At 40.9% G+C, this 19,865-nt stretch overlaps 1 protein-coding gene across 1 annotated transcript; it reads right to left on the reverse strand.

The window, feature by feature from the left end:
- Nucleotides 1-1,775: 1,775 nt before the first annotated feature.
- On the reverse strand, nt 1,776-18,571 carry LOC308293695 (mixed lineage kinase domain-like protein). Its single transcript, XM_080736290.1, has 11 exons — nt 18,533-18,571; nt 11,636-12,091; nt 9,814-9,915; nt 8,349-8,526; nt 5,976-6,076; nt 5,401-5,524; nt 5,211-5,295; nt 4,843-4,982; nt 4,026-4,075; nt 3,294-3,440; nt 1,776-1,969 (listed from the first exon to the last, which is right to left on the reverse strand). The coding sequence occupies exons 2-11, from the start codon at nt 12,087-12,089 to the stop codon at nt 1,920-1,922; spliced, it is 1,431 nt and encodes a 476-aa protein (XP_080592416.1). The 5' UTR covers nt 12,090-12,091; nt 18,533-18,571; the 3' UTR covers nt 1,776-1,919.
- Nucleotides 18,572-19,865: the final 1,294 nt, after the last annotated feature.

Genomic DNA, 19,865 nt, shown 5'->3' on the forward strand with positions numbered 1-19,865 from the left:
CATCATCTTCTACCCTGCTGTGGGTTTAGCCCGCCCTCTAGTGGTTTCAAATTGCCAAAGTAAGCAGTGTTCAAACAATCAGAGTAGGGAGTTTTTATTCTTTGCACAAAGCATTGCTCTGTAGCATTATAGTAATTTCAACAATTCTTCCAATTTAATGTAACCTACTTCCAGTAAACTCATGTTAACTGATATATTGATTTGTATCTTATGTATGGGTGACACATGCGATTATATGGGCACATTTCCTAATAATGATGACACTGAGGGTGTACAAATGGAACCAAATGGACCTGTATTTGTACCCTCTTAATCAGAATCATTGGTAACACCTGTGAAAGAAGTAAGGAAGAGGCCCAATTTCTTCCCAATATGGCTGCTGTGCAAGAGCCTATTGCCTGTCAAATCTGGTCTGGATTAGCCTGGCGCTGCCAGCCTCTTTCACACACTTCGTTTCAACAGGGGTTGGTGTTGCGATCTGGAACCCCAGGCTAGGTCTGAATGGCAAAGCTGTCAGAGAGCACTCACAACTCACGCGGGCATGATGGCACGATATTGTTTAATAACCATGCAGGTTCATTTTTACACAATATCAACAACAGATATACAGAGCAGTCATATTATCATACAGTATCGCTCCCAAAACAAACTGATACCACTACTTCTCAGCCTCAAAGAGATAGTTCACCCCAAAATGATTTTTCCACTATCGATTACTCACAATTTACAATTTAGGCATTTAGCAGACGCTCTTAATCCAGCATTTACAATAAGCAAGCACCACATGGACCCGTGAATTCACAGGCCTCCGACTCCGCCGGTCATCCAATTATTGTCTCGGTCTTCTAATTATTGGCTCAGGAATGAGAGAAAAAAAAAAAAAAACGGCATGAATTCAAGGCTTCATGGGTTGTGTGATAGAAAATATGTTATTTTGGGGTTGAACTATGATGACTACCCCTTTAAGCCCATGCCCCACCTAATTCCAACACACTTTGCTAGTTTGCGATGGCTCAGGGTAGAAGACAGGGTTAAGCATATCAATTGGATTGGTGTTTAAGATAGTGCCCTCAATACCCCTCATACATCTCCAAAGTGAGTGACAGCCACAACCACAGCCACAACACTGGAGGGAGTGACCATGATCTTGGTACCACCCACATTTAGAACAAACATGGTAAAATACTCATTGTACTATACTGACACCAACATGTGGAATGCCCTGACACCATCCATTAAAGGATGAGTAACACTGGTCTCTTTCAAAACTGGCAAACACATCAATCAGGAGACCACAAGGGGATTTCCCATCTCCTTTGCACATAATAGCCTCGCATAGACAGACAATATCACTGCGTAGGGCCATTTTTCTTTGCAATGGCAGATTTGTACAGTATAGTGTTTTGTATTTGTTGATGACATGTATTATTGTGTTAACTTTGTGTTCATTGAAATGGACCGTAATGGAAACAAGTCCCCAGGACTTTGTGTTATCTTTTTAGCCTTAATGACTTTCTTTACCGTGCTGTTTTGACTAATAAAGTATTCAATCAATCAATCAATCAATCAATCAATAATCATGTCCTGAAAATAATCATCCTCTGTTAATGGTTCTCCATAAAAAATATAATAAGTCACATCCAAGCGTCTATTTTGATGGGCTGTATCTATCGAGAGAAAAGGCTTAATTCTTTTTAATAGAAAACGTGTTAATGTTCGAAAAATCTCCCGTTAACACAAAGGGAATTGTAAACGTACACTAACATTAAGCCTTAATATTTTTTTAATTCAAATCATATGCATATGAGTAGTGGTCGAACAGTGACTAGACTTTTATGCCCTGAACCGTAACACATGGTACAACATACTGTAGATCCATGCATAAACACCATGCTATTCTTCTGAGAACACCCGTCAGCTTACTCCTCATCCAAATACTCCACCAACATGCGCAGCTTGTCCACCAGCACTGTAGAATAGAGATAAATATCATTTATTTTGGGGGATGTTTACAACACTAAAAGGCATTATGTTTAAATGACCATAGATACAGCAACAGTGACCAATGAGGTTATAGGGTTAGACAACGGTGTTATTGAGTTGAATAACACAATAACGAAAACTGTAATTTAATGCATTTTGCCTAGAGTGAGTTTAGCCAGAGAGTACAGACAGTGAGTATAGACAAGCTGGGATGAGTTCTACCGGGACTGTGTAGTCTCATCATCGTAGCCAGACAGCTATATTCCACAATCTCCAAAAGCAGTTCGTCACCTTCTTAACTAATGGCCTAAGTCTTTTTCTTTTTTTTTTATATGTGGAGCTGAGAGACTCTTCACTCCGGAATAGTTTGCCCAGAGAGGTGAGTTTGAAGTGTTGAGTTTTCACATTCAGAACATGCCTGGGATTACAGGCACACCCAGGTTCTACTCTCTTTCTTTTAACATTGTCTCTACTCCAATGTTTCCCTAACAAGACAAGTTTGGGAAGTTTGACAATTCTTATGGGCCGCGAGTAAATACCACTTTATTTATTGTTTTTTCATTATTATTATTTCAAAAGATTTTCAAAAAAGATCCCCCAAAATAAAATGTATTTTCATTGAAAAAAAATATATACATACAGTACAGTATATATGTATATAATTAGAGGGAAAACAATACTTTTAAGAAGTAGTGAAAATTGCTGATCTAACATGTTGCATCTTGTAGATCAGTGGTTCTCAACCTTTTCAGGCCGGGACCCCCAAAATAATCATATTTTAACTGGGGACCCCCCCACCCTGACGAGCACTAAGAGTTGAGGCATTACATTTTGTATAACACGGCTCTGTTGTGAAAATAGCAGATCTACATGCTCACAACGCCTCGCGTTTCGAGGCGTTGTGAGCATGTAGATCTGCTATTTTCACAATTTCTGTCTGTAGTATTTGACAATTTGTCCAATGATTAATTTGGCATTTCGCTTTAGAAATGTGCAGATACCCTCTATACTCTTATACTGTATGTTGGTTTGTTTACTGTTGAGTGAGAAAACAATGTTGCACATTAATTTAATCATCTGGGGACCCCCCCCCAAATAATTTGGCGACCCCCCTGGGGGTCCCGACCCACAGGTTGAGAACCACTGTTGTAGATGGACTATTTTCACTAGTTTAGATCCCTGGGGAAACATCATCAAACGTCTCTTTTGGGTCTCGAGCCACACTACGTTTGTGAATCACGTCATGTGATCTGTTATCCCTGGGATGACACTCAACTTGCGTCCGAAAGACGATAAACACATGCAGTTACCTCCCGCTGTTGGCCTTCGGAAGGGGTCGTACGAACGACAGGCGTCGATCAGTTCTCTCAGCTTTTTAGGACAGTCGTCAGGAAATGGTTCCAGCACCCGCTTCTCCTCGCACACTCTCTGAAAGATCTGGACATCTGTGGTACAATCTGTTGTACGAGAGAAATTGTTATCAGGGGCGGAGACGTTTCAATATTCAAATGGGTGCCCGTCTTTGACCCCGCCCCCAGGATGTGGGGGAGGGCTTTGACGCTGTTTGGGACAAAGCAAAGGTGTGAATTCGGCCGAGTGCTAAAAATGTTGTCTGGTGAGAAATCAATGGTTTCATAGCTGGGTGCTTTAGCTCTCAGGCACCCCCTATATTTTCGCCCCTGATTGTTATAATACGTGTCGTACATATTAACGTCGTTGTCGGGTGGAAACCTTGTATGTCCAAAACCGTTCATTTTGCATTTATCATTTTTAAAATGATTTAAACTAGTGAAAACAGCCGATCTACAAGCACACAACGCCTCGCACCGCGAGGCGTTGTGTGCTTGCAGATATGCCGTTTTCACTACTTTTGTGCGACGGCCTTGTATGATGAAGCAGGGCTTTACTTTGCGAAAGAACGCACACATTTGAAACTTGGAGATACAAGGTTTCCACCCAACAACGTCGATAAAGTGTAATGTGTGCAAGAAAAGGCACAGTAACTGCGTTAACCACTGTTTTCAGGACATAGGCATACACACCGTCGAGAGGATTCTTGCGGGTTGCAATTTCCCACAGGACCATTCCGAGACTGGGAAAAAGAAAAGAAAAATACAGTGTGGTTTGGTTTGGTTCATTCATTGGTTTCAGTTAATTCATTATCCTCTGAATCTTATTGTTTTTATGCATTTTATTTGTTTGTATGTACAAATACATTTTTTTTCTTCTCTAAAACCTTTTTGTAACCCTCCCCCCCACAGTGTCAGTTATCTAATGTAATCCTGGGCGCTACACTCCCTAGCTAGCTGTGAGACGACAGCGCTGCCCCCTTATCCCCACCCCCCAAAAGAAGACTATTTATTGTTATTACTATAGAGCATACGTATGGGCAACTGGCGGCCCGGGGGCCACATGCGGCCCCCACCTTCACTTAATGCGGCCCCCAGGTCAATACATTACAGCTGTTACAATTCCAAACATGACCTATCTATATTAGTAGCTTAATGACTAGTATAGTAGTATTAAAATGTATTTTCTTATGTCCAATGTATTTGTATTTAGGTTCATGAAGTTAACATGAGTATATAACTAAATGTATTTGAAATTGAATCAAAAGGTTTACATTTCAGGATTCCAATTAAAAAATAACAAAAAATAATTCAGGATTCCAATTCAAAAGAGGCAAAAATAGCCGATCTACAACTGCAATGCGTTTTGAGATTGTAGATCTGCTATTTTTGCTTCTTTTGTATGAGATATGACAAAGTAGGACGTAGCAATATGCAATGTGAGTGAAGGTGGAAATATAGTGGCCCTCGCCATCACTAAAGTTTCCCACCCCTGCTATAGAGAACTGACCTGTAAATCTCACAGATCTTGCAGTATGGATGATTGACACTCTCCAGCTGCTCTGGTGAGCGGTTCCGCAGGGAGCTCTGTGGGTTCCTGCAATTCCTTCTCAAGGACGTCTCAGTTTGAGCCAGCTCCAGACCGCCCAGCTACAGTAGTTACAAAACAGACCGCCAATGAATGGTAACAATACAATGTAATAACTACCGTTAGGAAATACAGAAAAGGGTGTAGGTAGCAGTGACTGATGTCTAGAAAACAAAAGCCATTAAGGAATATTTAAAGATCACATATTGCATTGAGCTGTCGAACAAAATGAAAAGATCAAATTAATGATTTCATATACAAAATATGCTTTATTTTGAACTCCTGCATACCTTAACTCTGTAGCCTTCGTCTACCATGAACTTGTCACTGTTGATGGCCCCATGGACTTTGGATTTTTCCTCTGACTGATGTAGCCTAAGAGGAAACAATACCGGTAGTTAGTTGTCAGATCACATTCTTACTGGTTGATTGAACTTATCCTGAATCTCATTGGTTTGTCTTTCTCTGCCAAAGACTCACCTGTAGATGCCCTGCGCAGCATCCAAGCACATGCGAGCCTTCCTGTCCCAACGCAGTTTACGCTTGGGGTTGTCCAAAACCTCTCTCAGACTTCCCTTCTCGCAGTACTCCATGACGATGAGTCCTGCTGGCAGCGAAAAGTATCTCATATTACACTGGAGACAGAGTTCATTTTGACACCAACCTTTGATGTAGTTTTAGTCTTTCGAATACAATTCAATTTGGCTTTAGACATATTTTAATCATCTGAAATGTTTTTGATGACGTCTAGTTTTTGTTGACTAAATATCATAATGATTTTTAGTCGACTAAATCTACAGTTGATTTAGTCGACAAAATGTATTTTGCCAGGCCTTGAAGGTGTCGTGATGGCTGAGTTTACACTTATGTTGCATGCGGAGAACAGCAGATCACAGCGATTAGCTTTTATCCAGTTTTTCATCATCGACAATATCATATTTTTCACCATAGTTTTAGTCGACGGAATTAGACATAATAGAGTAGTGAGATGAAGCAGATGATGTTTCAATAATGTTTCTCAACAAGCACAATTATTTAAACAAAAAAGGACTCACCTTCAGCACCCTGGAAACAGACGCCGAACATCCGCAGTATGTTTGGTGATTCATAGCGCATCATGTCTTGGATCTCCTTTTCGAACACCTTCACCACCTCGCTTTTAGGGAAATAACACAGTACATAGATTAACACCCAGTGCAGGCCCGCTCTCTCCCCACACTGTACCTGATTGCCTATTGTAACGTTAATCTATTTGTTCAATTACAGATATATATATATTATAATATATACATTATAATAAATCATGCTCTGGCTTCACTGTGATGTCAGGGGAACCACACTAACAGAATGGGTTTGCCGCTCTGACATCACACTCTGACTTCACTGTGATGTCAGGGGAACCACACTGACAGAATCCCTTTTATGCCCATATATGGAGTTCTCTGGTGTCATCAATATTAAGCCCATATCTAACAGGACTTCATATGGGAATGGTATATGGAGGCCACATCAGCCACATACCGCACTAACAGAATCCATAAATGGCCAAGACAGCCCATATCTGTGTGGCTGGTTCTACAGACAGGGATCTCCATGTATTGGCATAAAAGGGATTGTATGTATGATGTCAAATGTCATAGACGTCATAGGACTTTCACATAACGAGCATATCACATTATACAGTAAGTACATGGATCTCCATATGGGTACCAGGGGTCTCCATATATGGGTAACTGGTCCGATATACATCACTGGCCAGATGGCCAAGACATGGCGCGACGTTGCCTTTTAGGGCGAGGTCGCTTGTCTTACTAGTACTTAGTAAAACAGACCTGGTACTTGGTACATTATTTTTAAGCCTACAGTACACCAAGCCTCTTCACCAAAATAGTAGATCTACAAGCTCTCAAAGCGTCACAGCTCGTAGATCGGATATGTTTGGTGAATGTCCCCCCCATAGGGATGCTGGGGTTCAAGTGGTTAAACACCAAGTATAAAAGTTATTTTCGATCTGTCATAATGGAAACAGTTAAACTCAGAAGTTTTCCTTCTGACATAAACTGTATCTTAACCCATTTAGGCCTAGAATTATTGAATGCTTTAACCAGTGAAAAATAGCAGATATACAAGCTCACAGCGCGCCACCGAGTGCTGCACTGCGAGCTTGTAGATCTGCTATTTTTGAAAAAAGTCGTGAAAATGTGTGCAAATCTTTGAATATATGTATTTTCAAAGCGAACGTTTGTAGCTTCTGGGTGGTCCCTGGAACAAGATATTTTGAGATGGGGGTCCGTGGCCAAATAAATATCAGTTTGGGGGTCCTTCACATGAAAAGGTTTGAGAACCACTGACATAGTAGTCTCTCAAGAACAGACTAACTGAGCTCCATTTAAGTGAAACGGACCTTTTCTTTGACGATGGCTGGCCAGTTTGCTGACATAGAAACACAGGTTTTTCAAAAAATCTTAGAAGGATTCAAAAGACACTTATAGAATTGGGTCAAAATTCAATGTTTCACAATTTTTCAAAAATAGCAGATCTATTTTTCAATACCCGTTCTAATTATTAAGGGGAAAGATTTACATATTTGACATAAATGTAAGATACTGTAAAGTAACAATGCAATTCAGGGGTGCCGCGGACGAAAAAGTTATTTACACGTGATGATTGAGATCCTCTGATCTATATTGTACTAGGCTATTAGAGAATAAACATTTGATTAAGAATGGGTACACATTATTGTGTATCATTATTTTATGCTTTAAAGGAGCTATAGTCAACTTTTTCTTGAAAAACGGATGCTAAAATAAAAATAATGTTTCGAAAATATTTTATAAAAAAATAAGCTTCATATATGTGTTTCAATTAAAAAATGACCACAAAAAGCGGAAAAATAATGATAAAATAATCATTTTGGTCCTTTGTTTACATTTACAGGGCCCGTAAATGTAAACAAAGGGCCAAAATGATTATTTTATCATTATTTTTCCGCTTTTTGTGGTCATTTTTTAATTGAAACGCATATATGAAGCTTATTTTTTTATAAAATATTTTCGAAACATTATTTTTATTTTAGTATCCGTTTTTCAAGAAAAAGTTGACTATAGCTCCTTTAACTATTGAAAAATAGCAGATATACAAGCTCACAGCGCGGCACTGTAGATCTGCTATTTTTGAAAAATCTTGAAAATTAAAATTTTGACCCGAAGTGTCTTTTGAATCCTTCTATGTTTTTTGATTAAAAAAATTTGAGTTACAAACGTTCGCTTTGAAAATACATATATTCAAAGATTTGCACACATTTTCACGACCTTTTTTCAACAATAGCAGATCTACAAGCTCGAGTGCCGCGCTGCGAGCTTGTATATCTGCTATTTTTCACTGGTTAAAGCATTCAATAATTCTAGGTTAAGATATGTGCCACAAACCTTGATATGACGCCCTTTTGGCAGAGGTATTTTTTGATGGCCACAGGGTATTTCTTGTATTCTCCCTTGTAGACCTCTGAGATGTCGGTCTTCATGATGGGTGTTGTGGGGATATCGAAGGACAGGTCCCCAGGGATGATCTGTCGGATGTCTTTGGGAACGATCTCAGACTTCTTAACTGGTGACGGCAAAACCATCAATGAGAAGAAAACACAAACATCAGACATCAGAACATTAGTTCCACTGCATTAGTTCCACTGTCTGTGGAACTAAATCCCTTTCTGTAATAAAAGAAAACCCACAAATAGCACAGTCTAAAGCAGTGTTTTAAAGTGGGTGTCATACCGTGTCGTTGACACAAGTCCAGGGGTGCCTCAGAATACTTTGATAATATTTGGAATTCAATAAGTTTGTTCTAATCTATGGAAACGGATATTCTCTCAAGTTTACCTCTGTGACATAGAGGGAAAGATTTGCATAGTTATGTGCATAAGATTTAAAACATGTACAGTGTAATTCAGGTGTGCTGTGGTGAAAACCTTATTTACAGACGTGAGAGAAAAACTATTCTGAGGACCACTGGTCTAAAGCAGGGGTTCCCAAACTTTTATGTCTCATTGCACCCTATGAATATTTGTTTTAATCCGAGGCATCCCTACATTATAATTTTCACTCCCAGCACCTTATATTTATAGCATATCGTCGTTGTCGGGTGGAAACCTTGTATGTCCAAAACCGTTCGTTTTGTATTTATCGTCTAAAAAATTAACTAAACTAGTGAAAACAGCAGATCTACAAGCACAGATGCGAGGCATTGTGTGCTTGTAGATCTGCTGTTTTCACTAGTTTTGTGTGGCAGTCTTGTATGATGAAGCAGGGCCTTGCTTTACCAAAAGACGTACACATTTGAAACTTGGAGATACGGGGTTTCTGCCCGACAGTGAAGATATTTTAGTGATTATGTTGCGAGGAAAACGTTGAGATAATAGCCATTTTGGTTAGAACTGACTGAAAATAACTTAGTACTTCAAGTTTAAAATGATACTACATTTTTTTTCAAGTTTCCAAATAGATTCCAATATTATCAAATGATCTCGCGGCATCCCTGGACTGCCGTCGCGGCAACCCAGGGTGCCCCGTCACCCACTTTGAAAACCCCTGGTCTAAAGGCACTGAGGGATATGGCTGTGAACATATGACTTTCAAACTGTATTCTATATTTGTCACCACAGTGACTGGGGATTTATTTTCTTTCTTAATTGTTTTATTCAAATTGAAAAAAAAAGTTATCTAAAATGTCTAACAAATACACAGCTGTATTAGGAACCATTCCACTTAAGTCTGGGACAAAATATCATCCCGACATATTATGGGTGAAACACCCGTTTTAAGTGCTGTAGTTTATTCGTTTGCGAACCATAACAATGCACTATATTCTATGTGGACTTTAACGTTGTTTACTTACGCAATTCAATATTTCGTCCCACTTTCATGGCATCCACGTTCAATGCCAGAGCCTCCAGTTTCTCCACCACGGTATCATTTTGGTCCACGATACGTTGTAGCACTGTGAAATACATCTGATATTAAAGCCACACTCACACAATCATTAAATTAACCATTAAATGCATTAAAGGGGTATTTCACTTTCAACAGGGAAACAGTGGAAGGGTTCAAACTCCATTTTAACCATGATAGATTCATTAAAAACACCCATTATCTTTTCTGGTGACTCATAATACCATCCTAATACGTGAGCAGGCCGTGTTTTTACCATAACCTTTTTCATTTATTTTTTATAATTATTTGGGAAAATGGTAAAAATGAAATACAAAAAAATATATATATATATATTACAAATAAATGAATCAATGTTTTTGTTTGTATATGGTTCAGGAGACGTAGACCAGATTTTATCCAGCGGGGAATACGTTTGCAGGGACACCCACACTTCCGGGAAAATTCCCCCCACCACCTAGAAAGGTCTCTGCCTTATATTTTCACCAGGCTTTTCTCTTCGGAGATGAGTAAGCCTGGCAACCCGAGGCTAGGGCGGCTGTAGCTCAAGAGGTAGAGCCAAGTTGGCCAATGATCCATGGGTCGGTGGTTCAAATCCCGGCTCCTCCTGTCTACCGATGTTTCTGGTTCACATTGGCACATTTCATGGGGCAATCTGCCCAGATCATGCATGCCACACGTCTTCTTCTTCTTTTTTATTTTTTTACTCTCAAAAAGCACCTGCAGTGAAGTGCATTTGAAACTACATTGCAGTGCACATCATGGGGTGATCTAGCCCCATATAGAACCTCACCCGTCGCTGCATACCGTTGTGCTCCGAGACGAGGTCCTATAAAGGTTTCCCCGTGGGGGGGTCGAACGCCTCCAACGTTGAGGTAGAAAACACTCTTCCCGAAATTGTATCCACAAAGTAAAGGTAGTTCCGAGCTCCCAGACTGTGATAACCTAACCAGGGTCAATAAAACATGAACCAGGGCACGAAACAATCCGTTAAAATCGCTAGTTTTGTCATCCGGTAATGTTTACAAGCCTGGAAGTTGCAGCCGGAATGGCAGCATTAGCGGCCCCTCTGGTCGAATGTCTGTTCGAATGCAGCGACGGGTGAGGTTCTATATGGGGCTAGGGGTGATCACTACTATGGGGCTAGGGGTGATCACTACACTACCTCCTGTGAATTGTTTTATTTATATATTTTTTTTCTTTTTATTTCGTTGCTGAGTGAGGTCAGCAGACAAGGTGACATGAGTGAGATGAAAAAACCTGAGTGAAATGTGCCAATGTCAACCAGAAACATCATGTCAAAGTGTCCTTGGGCAAGACAACCAGCTCCCCAGTGAGCTGGTTGGTGCCTTGCATGGTTTCCACCGCCACCGGAGTATGAATGTGTGCGTGAATGGGTAAATGTAATGCACATCGTAAAGCGCTTTGGATAAAATCGCTATATAAATGCACAATTTTTTTTCTTCTTTTAAGCTCACAACTGTGCCCTTGTAGATCTACTCTTGTCATTAGTTTGGGTGACAAGAGTCTAATTTCTTGAGCTAAAAAGTATGGGAACCATATGAAGCATATACTGTAGGCCTACAGTATATTTGGTAAATCCGCACAGTTATGCTGGATTTCAGGTTGTGGAGTTTGACATGATACGCTCTCCTGTGCAAATTGCAAAAGAAAGTTCTGTACACATCTGGCTCAAAGAACAATGATAGACGTCTTGCACAAACGTCTTTCATACAAAAGACAAGACGCCCCCCCTCCCCTATTCTCACTTTTCTGGATCTCTGCACAATCGTCCTTCCTGTCCGCCTCGTCCTCCTCCCGCTGAGAAGTCGATTCAAACAGCTTGTGAAGGTTACGATCCATCTCCACCTGCAGGTTCAGAGACAGCGTCTGGAAGGCGTCGTTGAGGCGGTCGTTCAAGCTCTCGAACTCGTCCCCGTGGTTGTAGGTGTTCACGATGCGCATGATGACATTTTCCTTGTCGGCGGTGTACTTCTTGATGACCTCCGTGGCGGACTCAAGCGTGAGCTTGAGCTCCTTGAGGGCCCTTTTGACCTGGGGGGAGTCCTGGGGGGCCCCCTTCTGCTTGGTGGCCCTCAGCACCTGATCCAGGCCCCTCACGCGGTCCTTCACGCGCTGGCATCGTTTCTTGTTGGCTTTCACCTCCTCGCAGAGAGTGTAGAGGGTAGTCGCTATGCACAGGATGGGCTCTATTATCTCCATGACTGGGAGGGAGAAAGAGGGACTGAATGAGAATGTTGCATGCACAAACAAAGCGAAAGCATTCGTCCATTTTGGGTTAAGGTGCCGGTTCCCGGCATCAGCTTTTCGGCGCTTATGCTGAGGCTCATCTTTGCTGCTGCTCCGAATGAGTGCATGCCGTTTTCCCTTCCTGGATGATTATTCATGTAATTATTAGGCTAAAGATCAGATAATAACTTCATTCTGTTTTGAAAATATGTTTAATTGATTGGTATGCCAGTCAAAATTGCGTCACAGGCTGGAAGTGGCCCGCGGGCCTGAGTTTGAGTATCACTTCCGACACTAATAAGGATACAAATCAGTGGCGTCAGTTCAGAAAAAGGTTAGGTATGGCAACATGACTGGTGTCTTGCACGCGCGCAAGACACCAGTCATGTTGCCATACCTTAGCAACAGGCATGATACATTTATTTTAAGAAGTACATTCTATTTTTTTCCCCAAAAATGTCTATGGTTTCTTGGGCTGGATATGGCAAAAGTATGGAAAAGTTGTTCAAGTGCGGCTAAACTGGGCATAATATAGTAGGCCAAAAAACGTGCCACAATTAACAATAATGAATTGCACCTGTGCAGCTGACCTGCGGAACCTGGAAATATACTATTCTGTCAAGATGGGGAGAATAAAAGCGTGGAGAATATAATTATAATACCTTGTTAAATTTTGCATTTGTAGTTATTTTACTGTAATTTAACAACATAATAACCAGCACAGATAGACAAAGAGACGTTCATGGATTTATATTGTAAAGTAACTTGTATTCCCCCCCAGCTGCATACCCCTGCCATACCCAATTGACGCCCCTGATACAAATCCATCTAACTTTTCGAACACAGCCGTGACAAGGATTGCCACAGAGGCACACCAGGTCCAAGGAGCCTCAGGCCACAGGTATGCAACTATGCACGGAACAATATCCTATTAACCCTGTAAAGCAATGTGCTCATGACACATACTTTACTTTACCGCATTGAATACAAAGACACCACTGTCACACATAACGTATATTGTGCAGATTTCATCAGTTGTTGTACTTAGAATTCAAATATAAAGCGTACATTACATCTATCTTCACTTCTCAATCTCAGCTAATACTGCTGTGAAGACAGCCAACAGGGGAAGAGGAGGACACATGCAGGTAACTACTCGTGTTTTCCCATGTAATGCCTTGTATCCCCTACAATGCCATACTTTGTTTTGCTGCATGATTACAACAATGCCATTGGCCGGGATTCCCAAAGCGATTTTAGCCCTTCGTAGCTCACGCATGGTCATAGAGACCTAGCCCTGACTGTCATGTTCCCGGGTTTACATGGGTTGGGGCAGAGCGACTTAATTAGCCCCCTACAACTACACCATCATTCAGATTTCACAAACAAAGTTCTTAATAAAGTCTCACACCTATCTAAATACGGTACGGCATTCTATAATTACCCGTATCCTCCGTGTTCTTTAATAAGAAGCCTTTTTATCCAATCGCTTTCTGTTTTCCAATAATATTTCCTTGGCGTTCCACCCCCTCCTTTTTTCTGCCTTTGTATTTGATGTTATGCTTTTTCTGCTTTTGAAATTGATGTTATCCCAGATAAAGTACTATGTTCTATCCGTCTGTCTTTCAATGTTATATGAGATACGTAAAGTGTGGTTCCTGCGGAAATAGGCCGTAGAGCTTTCTAGGATCTCCTTTTAGTTGACCTTGTACCAGTGATTTGTACTGTCATGAAACTGTACTTTTTTCTATTGCAAACTTCTAATAAATTCTTCAATCAATCAATCAATCAGTTCCCCATGCGCACCAACCCCATTGAGATAAACAGACATCGATCGGATAAAAAGGCTTCTTATTAAAGAACACGGAGGATACGGGTAATTATAGAATGCCGTACCGTATTTAGACAGGAGTGAGACTTTATTAAGCATTTGTTTGTGAGATCTGAATGATGGTGTAGGGGCTAATTATGTCGCTCTGCCCGAACCCATGTAACCCGGGAACGTGACGGTCGGGGCTTGGTCTCTACGACCATGCGTGAGCTACGATGGGCTAAAATCGCTTTTGGAAACCCGGCCACTATCAAATGCACGTTGTTGCAGTCTGTAACTAATTACAATAAAAACGACCTTCACTTCTCAGCTGAGCACAGGGAGGACTGAGAATGAGCCAACAGTCAGACGCAATCATTGGAAACAGCCACAGGTCACTTCCCCCATAACCCTGTTCTGCATTGTAGCCACTACACTTACATCATTGTCATTCAACATGTACACAACAACATAACTGTCACAAACATTGTCATCGACAGCAGTGGTTCTCAACCTTTTCAGGCCGTGAGCCAGGGGCGTCAATTGGGTATGGCAGGGGTATGCAGCAGCTGCCATACCCTGGGTCCAGGGGGGAAAATAAAAGTTACTTTTAAATATAAATCCATGAATGTCTCTTTGTTTGTTATTATGTTGTTAAATTACAGTATAACTACAAATGCAAAATTTTACAAAATGGTCACTTTAACAAGGTATTATAATTATATTCTCCCCATCTTGACAAAATGGTATATTCCCAGGTTCCGCAGGTCAGCTGCACAGGTGCAATGCATTATTGTTAATTGTGGCATGTTTACTAACATGCCAAGTTTAGCTGCACTTGAACAACCATTCCAGGCTGCCATATCCAGCCCAAAAAAACGTAGAAACGGGGGGAAAATAGAATGTACTTCTTGAACTAAATGTATCATGCCTGTTGCTATAAGGTATGCCATACCTTAGCCTTTTCTGAACTGACGCCACTGCTGTGACCCCCAAAATAATTTGAAAATAGCCGATCTACAAGACCACCACACGTCGCGGGTCTGCTGCGCCAGCGTTGTGAGCTTGTAGAATTGGCTATATTCACAATATTTATCAGTCAAACTATACGTAATGCCTCAACAATATTTGGGGGGTCGCGGCCTGAAAAGATTAAGAACGGCCGTGCTAACAAATCCAGGCAATGCATGGACATCATCAGTACAATGGCATAAACGGGTTGACACTAAGGTCTCAGAGGCACTTGCAAGTCGGGCAAGTACAGGTCATCTTCTACTTGCCCAAATGTCATGCCCACTTGCCCGAAAAGTAAATCGTCCATTATAAAAGGATAGTAAAGATTTTGATCATCGCTCAATTTAACATTTTCTTTACTTTCTGGGCTGTGCGAAAATGTCATACCTCAATACCTCCAAATCCAAATACCAAATACCTACATAGCTATGATTGAATATGTCTAGGATTCACACTTGTTATGTTATATGTTTACGTGTAGCAACAGTAGAAACAGCACATTATAGGTAAACAGTGCTCTTATTTTACATTCCACAGACCAGAAAACAGAGCGCTCTGGCCACGTTCAGGTGTTTAGACAGATATCTTGTGTTGTATTTATAGACGGTTGCGTTCCCTCTCAAATGAGCACTTGCCAGTCGGGCAACCTGAAAGCAAACTTCACCTACCCAAAAGTTTTATTTACCTGCCGGGGGCAGGTGGGCAAGCCTTAGTGTCAATACCATTATGGTATTTATATGGCTTCTAAGAATGTCAATGGTGGAGTTCAAAGTACGAGTGAGCAGATGTACAGTACCACATAACTCCCTCTGCAACATGACAATAAACCGGCTACTCCAGTGGTTTTCAACCCTTTTGATATGAAGGTCCATCATTTATTTGGTATTTGAGCCACGACGGACCATCATTTGATGAGAAGTAGCCTCTCAGACCCATTACCTAGAATGTTTTGTTATCGTTGGATAGGATTTTACCCACAATACAATACCATACTTTATTGATGTGGTGCCATAGGACTGATAACAGGTCAATCAAAATAACAATTCTTCCAATCTGTAATTGTGCAGACTTCTCGTAAATCAACCCATTCAGAACGTGTACACTACTTTGTGTATCATTATTTTATGCTTTAACTATTGAAAAATAGCAGATATACAAGCTCACAGCGCGGCACCGAGTGCCGTGCTGCGAGCTTGTAGATCTGCTATTTTATTTTTTTATCTTGAAAATTTGAATTTCGACCCGATTCTATAGTGTCTTTTGAATCCTTGTTTTTATGTCAGCAATCTGGCTAGCCATTGTCAAAGAAAAGGAACTTTTCACTTAACTGGAGCTCAGTTAGTCTGTTCTTGAGAGACTACTATGTCAGTGGTTCTCAAACCTTTTCATGTGAAGGACCCCCAAAATGATATGTATTTGGCCACGGACCCCAATCTCAAAATATCTAGTTCCAGGGACCACCCAGAAGCAAAATCTGAGTTAGGGTCGTTTCATACCGTTATAAGGAGCCTAACTAATTTCGGTTCGGGAGTGCTCCCCGACCCGAAATTATTTAGGTTCGGGGGGAGTTCATCCATACTTTCTTAACGGCTAGTGCATAGTCGCTTGTAAATATTGGAGGTCCATGGCATGACGACGTTTGTGGCCGATACATGAGCGTTGCAGCCAGGGCGGATATATATATCTGACTGACCCTCGCGCTGCAGTGCAAGCTGAATGACTGGAAGTCCATTAAGTAGCAGGCAGCTCCAGCAGGCAGCAGCACCAGTGACGGGGACACGGGGTCTCTTCTCTCTCTCTCACTCACTCTCACAAACGCTCAACATTTAATCTACAAGCTCACATTATAGACGTGCCGCGGCCGCCTCATTTGCTGCATACATATCATCACGCAGTCACAACTCGTCGTGGAAAACCTATCAACACGGAACATTAGCAGAGTTGTGTCTATGCTTTTCTTTTCTCTTTAAAACGGTCGGCGAGAACTAAGCGACCAAAGCTCTGTGTGTGTGTGTGTGTGTGTGTGTGTGTGTGTGTGTGTGTGTGTGTGTGTGTGTGTGTGTGTGTGTGTGTCACGCGCGCGCCTGCCTGCCATCACTCAGACCCAGCTGCTGTCTGTATTCGCTATGAAACACTCAATACACGGCGTCCACAATCATTTGGAAGTCGGCGTGTCTCCCTCCCAGAAACGAACGCTGTTTCCTTGGATTCACAGCCGAGAATATGCACTTGAAGCCGGGCTGAATGAATGAGAAGACACCGCTAAGTACCGAAATTAAGTCGGGAGGTCACAACATTTTGGCAGCACCGTAGAGCCGACTAATCGAGACTGATCGAGAACCACTGGTCTACTCTAACACCAAATGCTACCTGGTTTCTATCATCAAGTCCGAAGGGTGTTTTATTCCTAGTGCATAAAGAACAAGGAAATTCTGAAAGCTTTGGTTTAGAGCGACAGGTCCACATTACTTTAGCCATTTCACATTCAAGCAATGAAGGCTGTTTTTTTACTTGGTTCTTGTGCACCAGTGACGACAAGCTCACAACACATTGCACGCTGCAACGTGTTGTGAGCTATTTTCTTTTTTTGTCACATTCCAAATATTTGATGACCAGCAGTGGTTCCCTATGGAGACACAAAGTGCCTGCTTTGTTTCCTTTGGAGACACAAAGAGTCTCCTCAAAATATTGGCTGAGGAATGTGACAAAGATATCTATACATTCAAGTCAAAGTAATAAAAAGACAAAATAAAGATTTGGGGAGATCCGTCCCTTTAAGGGTTATAGCTTTATAGTTTATAATTAGCGCAACAAGTCTGTGACACATGAGTAAGTAATATTGCTTACTGTGAGAACACTTCTAGAAGAGATTGCTTTAATATTACAGTATTTATTGTCATGTTACAGTAGTAGTACTACAGCAGTATGTTTTATTTTTGTTTTCTACTCTTTCTCTCCTTCTTGGGACTGCACACCCCGGGGCCAGTGTAAAGACCGGCCCTACATAAATACCTACATAAATGAACCTTAGAAACCTAGACGAGAAAAACTGGTCCAGTAGCTGTCTCCCTGCTGATTGTCAAACTATTTCAAAATTCACTTCTTTAAAAAACACAAAGGAACTGAAAGCTTATGGTGAAATCAGTGTCATATTGTTCCTCAAGTCACTGTCACTATTAAAAGGCCAGATCCATGCAACACAATTTGGTAATCAACCTTATCAGCCTTTCCAGTGCAACCTTAGACGAAATCATCATGTAAAAGTGCCTTTCTAGCGAAAGAGATAAAAAGAAAACTGGATCATAAGTCCATGTGCCTCTAGTAGTAAAGCAGGTCATTTGAACAGTCTACTGTATACAGTACTACACTTTTCATCCATATGACTATACCAGCAATACCGGCTCTGGGTATCTTGCATAGTTGAATGCCACACAGACACAGATGTATGACCCACCCCTGACTGAAACATAATGTTAATGTAACTCTGACAATCACACAAAACTAAATCCTCTCCTCTCTCACTGTTAAATGAACACTGAGAATGGATCATCTGAGTTCATTTGTATTGAAACAAACACAGTTTAATACTTACTGCAGTCAGACTCAGCTCTGCAGCAGGCCTACAGTCTGCTCTGTCCTGGAGAGAGAACTGTGAACACAATAAACAGGAAGTAAGAAAAGGAAATTATACAGTAGCATTACACGTGAACTTTAGCAACTACGGTTCAGCGACTAAAAGTGATATCAATAAAACACAATAAAGAACGTATAAGGAGCTCATTTACCTGCAGTGTGTGTGGATGCAGAACTCCAGCCTGTTGACACACGCAGGACACTGAAGTGAAAGCAAACTACAGCTGGTTTTCTGTGCAATCTCTGCTCCTCCTATTTTCTCTGCTTCCTCTCTCTGTCAGACAAGTTTGACATGACATGCCTCTGCTGTTCAGTGGTGGAAAGTAACTAAGTACATTGACTCAAGTACTACTGTACTTAAGTACAATTTTGAGGTACTTTTTACCTTGCTGGAGTACTGTAGGCTACTTCCAGTTTCAGTACTTTTAATACTACTCCATTACATCTCAAATACAATTACAAAGGCAAATGTTGTGCCTCTTTTACTTCACTACATTTATTTGAACACTTTAGTAGTTCATTTTACATTTTGATTATTATTACAAAACATACATTAACCAGCCCTATATCCAGCCCTACCCATTTGAAAATAGCTGATCTGCAAGATTTGTATACATTTGAAAACTTTAAATGGGACATTCTGCATAATGAGTACTTTCTACTTTCCGTACTTTAACCACATTTTGATGACAATACGTCTGTCAAGTGCATTCTTTATTCCGGACTTGCAAGTACTGATACTTTTACTAAGGAGTACTTTTTCCCACCACTGTTGCTGTTGGAATCAATGGCTCCATGTCTGACACACCCATAAAGCACAGATTGCTGACTTACTATTATGATTTGTTCAATTAAATAATGAATGAACAGAGAGGGACCAGCGCAGGTGTTCTGAAATACTCTTTAAAACACTCAAACCCTGTACTTGGACTGCTCCTTCTTACAGTTTACAGTTTAGGCATTTAGCAGACGCTTTTAATCCAAAGCGACTTACAATAAGCAGATAACATCACAATAATAAACAAGATAATATGTCAGTACATCATCAACAATATAACAAATGGATATCTATCTAGAAAAAACACAATATAATCAAAGTTCTAAAAACCTAAAAAAACAAAAACAAAACAAATGCTAACTAGCTTCATGTGTGGTCATTGATTTTTTCTGTAGTGCTAAGGGTTTAGGTGGAGTCTGAAAAGGTGAGTCTTCAGTCCACGGCGAAAGCTAGCGAGTGAGTCCGTTGTTCTAAGTGCGACAGGGAGTTCATTCCACAACTTGGGGGCCAGAAG

This window comes from Nannobrachium achirus (genome assembly GCF_963921795.1).
Source record: "Nannobrachium achirus genome assembly, chromosome: 11".
NCBI classification, from domain to species: Eukaryota; Metazoa; Chordata; class Actinopteri; order Myctophiformes; family Myctophidae; genus Nannobrachium; species Nannobrachium achirus.

Excerpts from the sequence above, each read along its gene's own strand:
- LOC308293695 (XM_080736290.1), bottom strand. The coding sequence starts at position 12,089 with ATGGAGATAATAGAGCCCATCCTGTGCATAGCGACTACCCTCTACACT. Across the intron at positions 5,296-5,400 it reads GCTGCGCAGGGCATCTACAG|GCTACATCAGTCAGAGGAAA; the intron begins GTGAGTCTTTGG and ends GTTTCCTCTTAG. Across the intron at positions 4,076-4,842 it reads AAGATCTGTGAGATTTACAG|TCTCGGAATGGTCCTGTGGG; the intron begins GTCAGTTCTCTA and ends TCTTTTTCCCAG.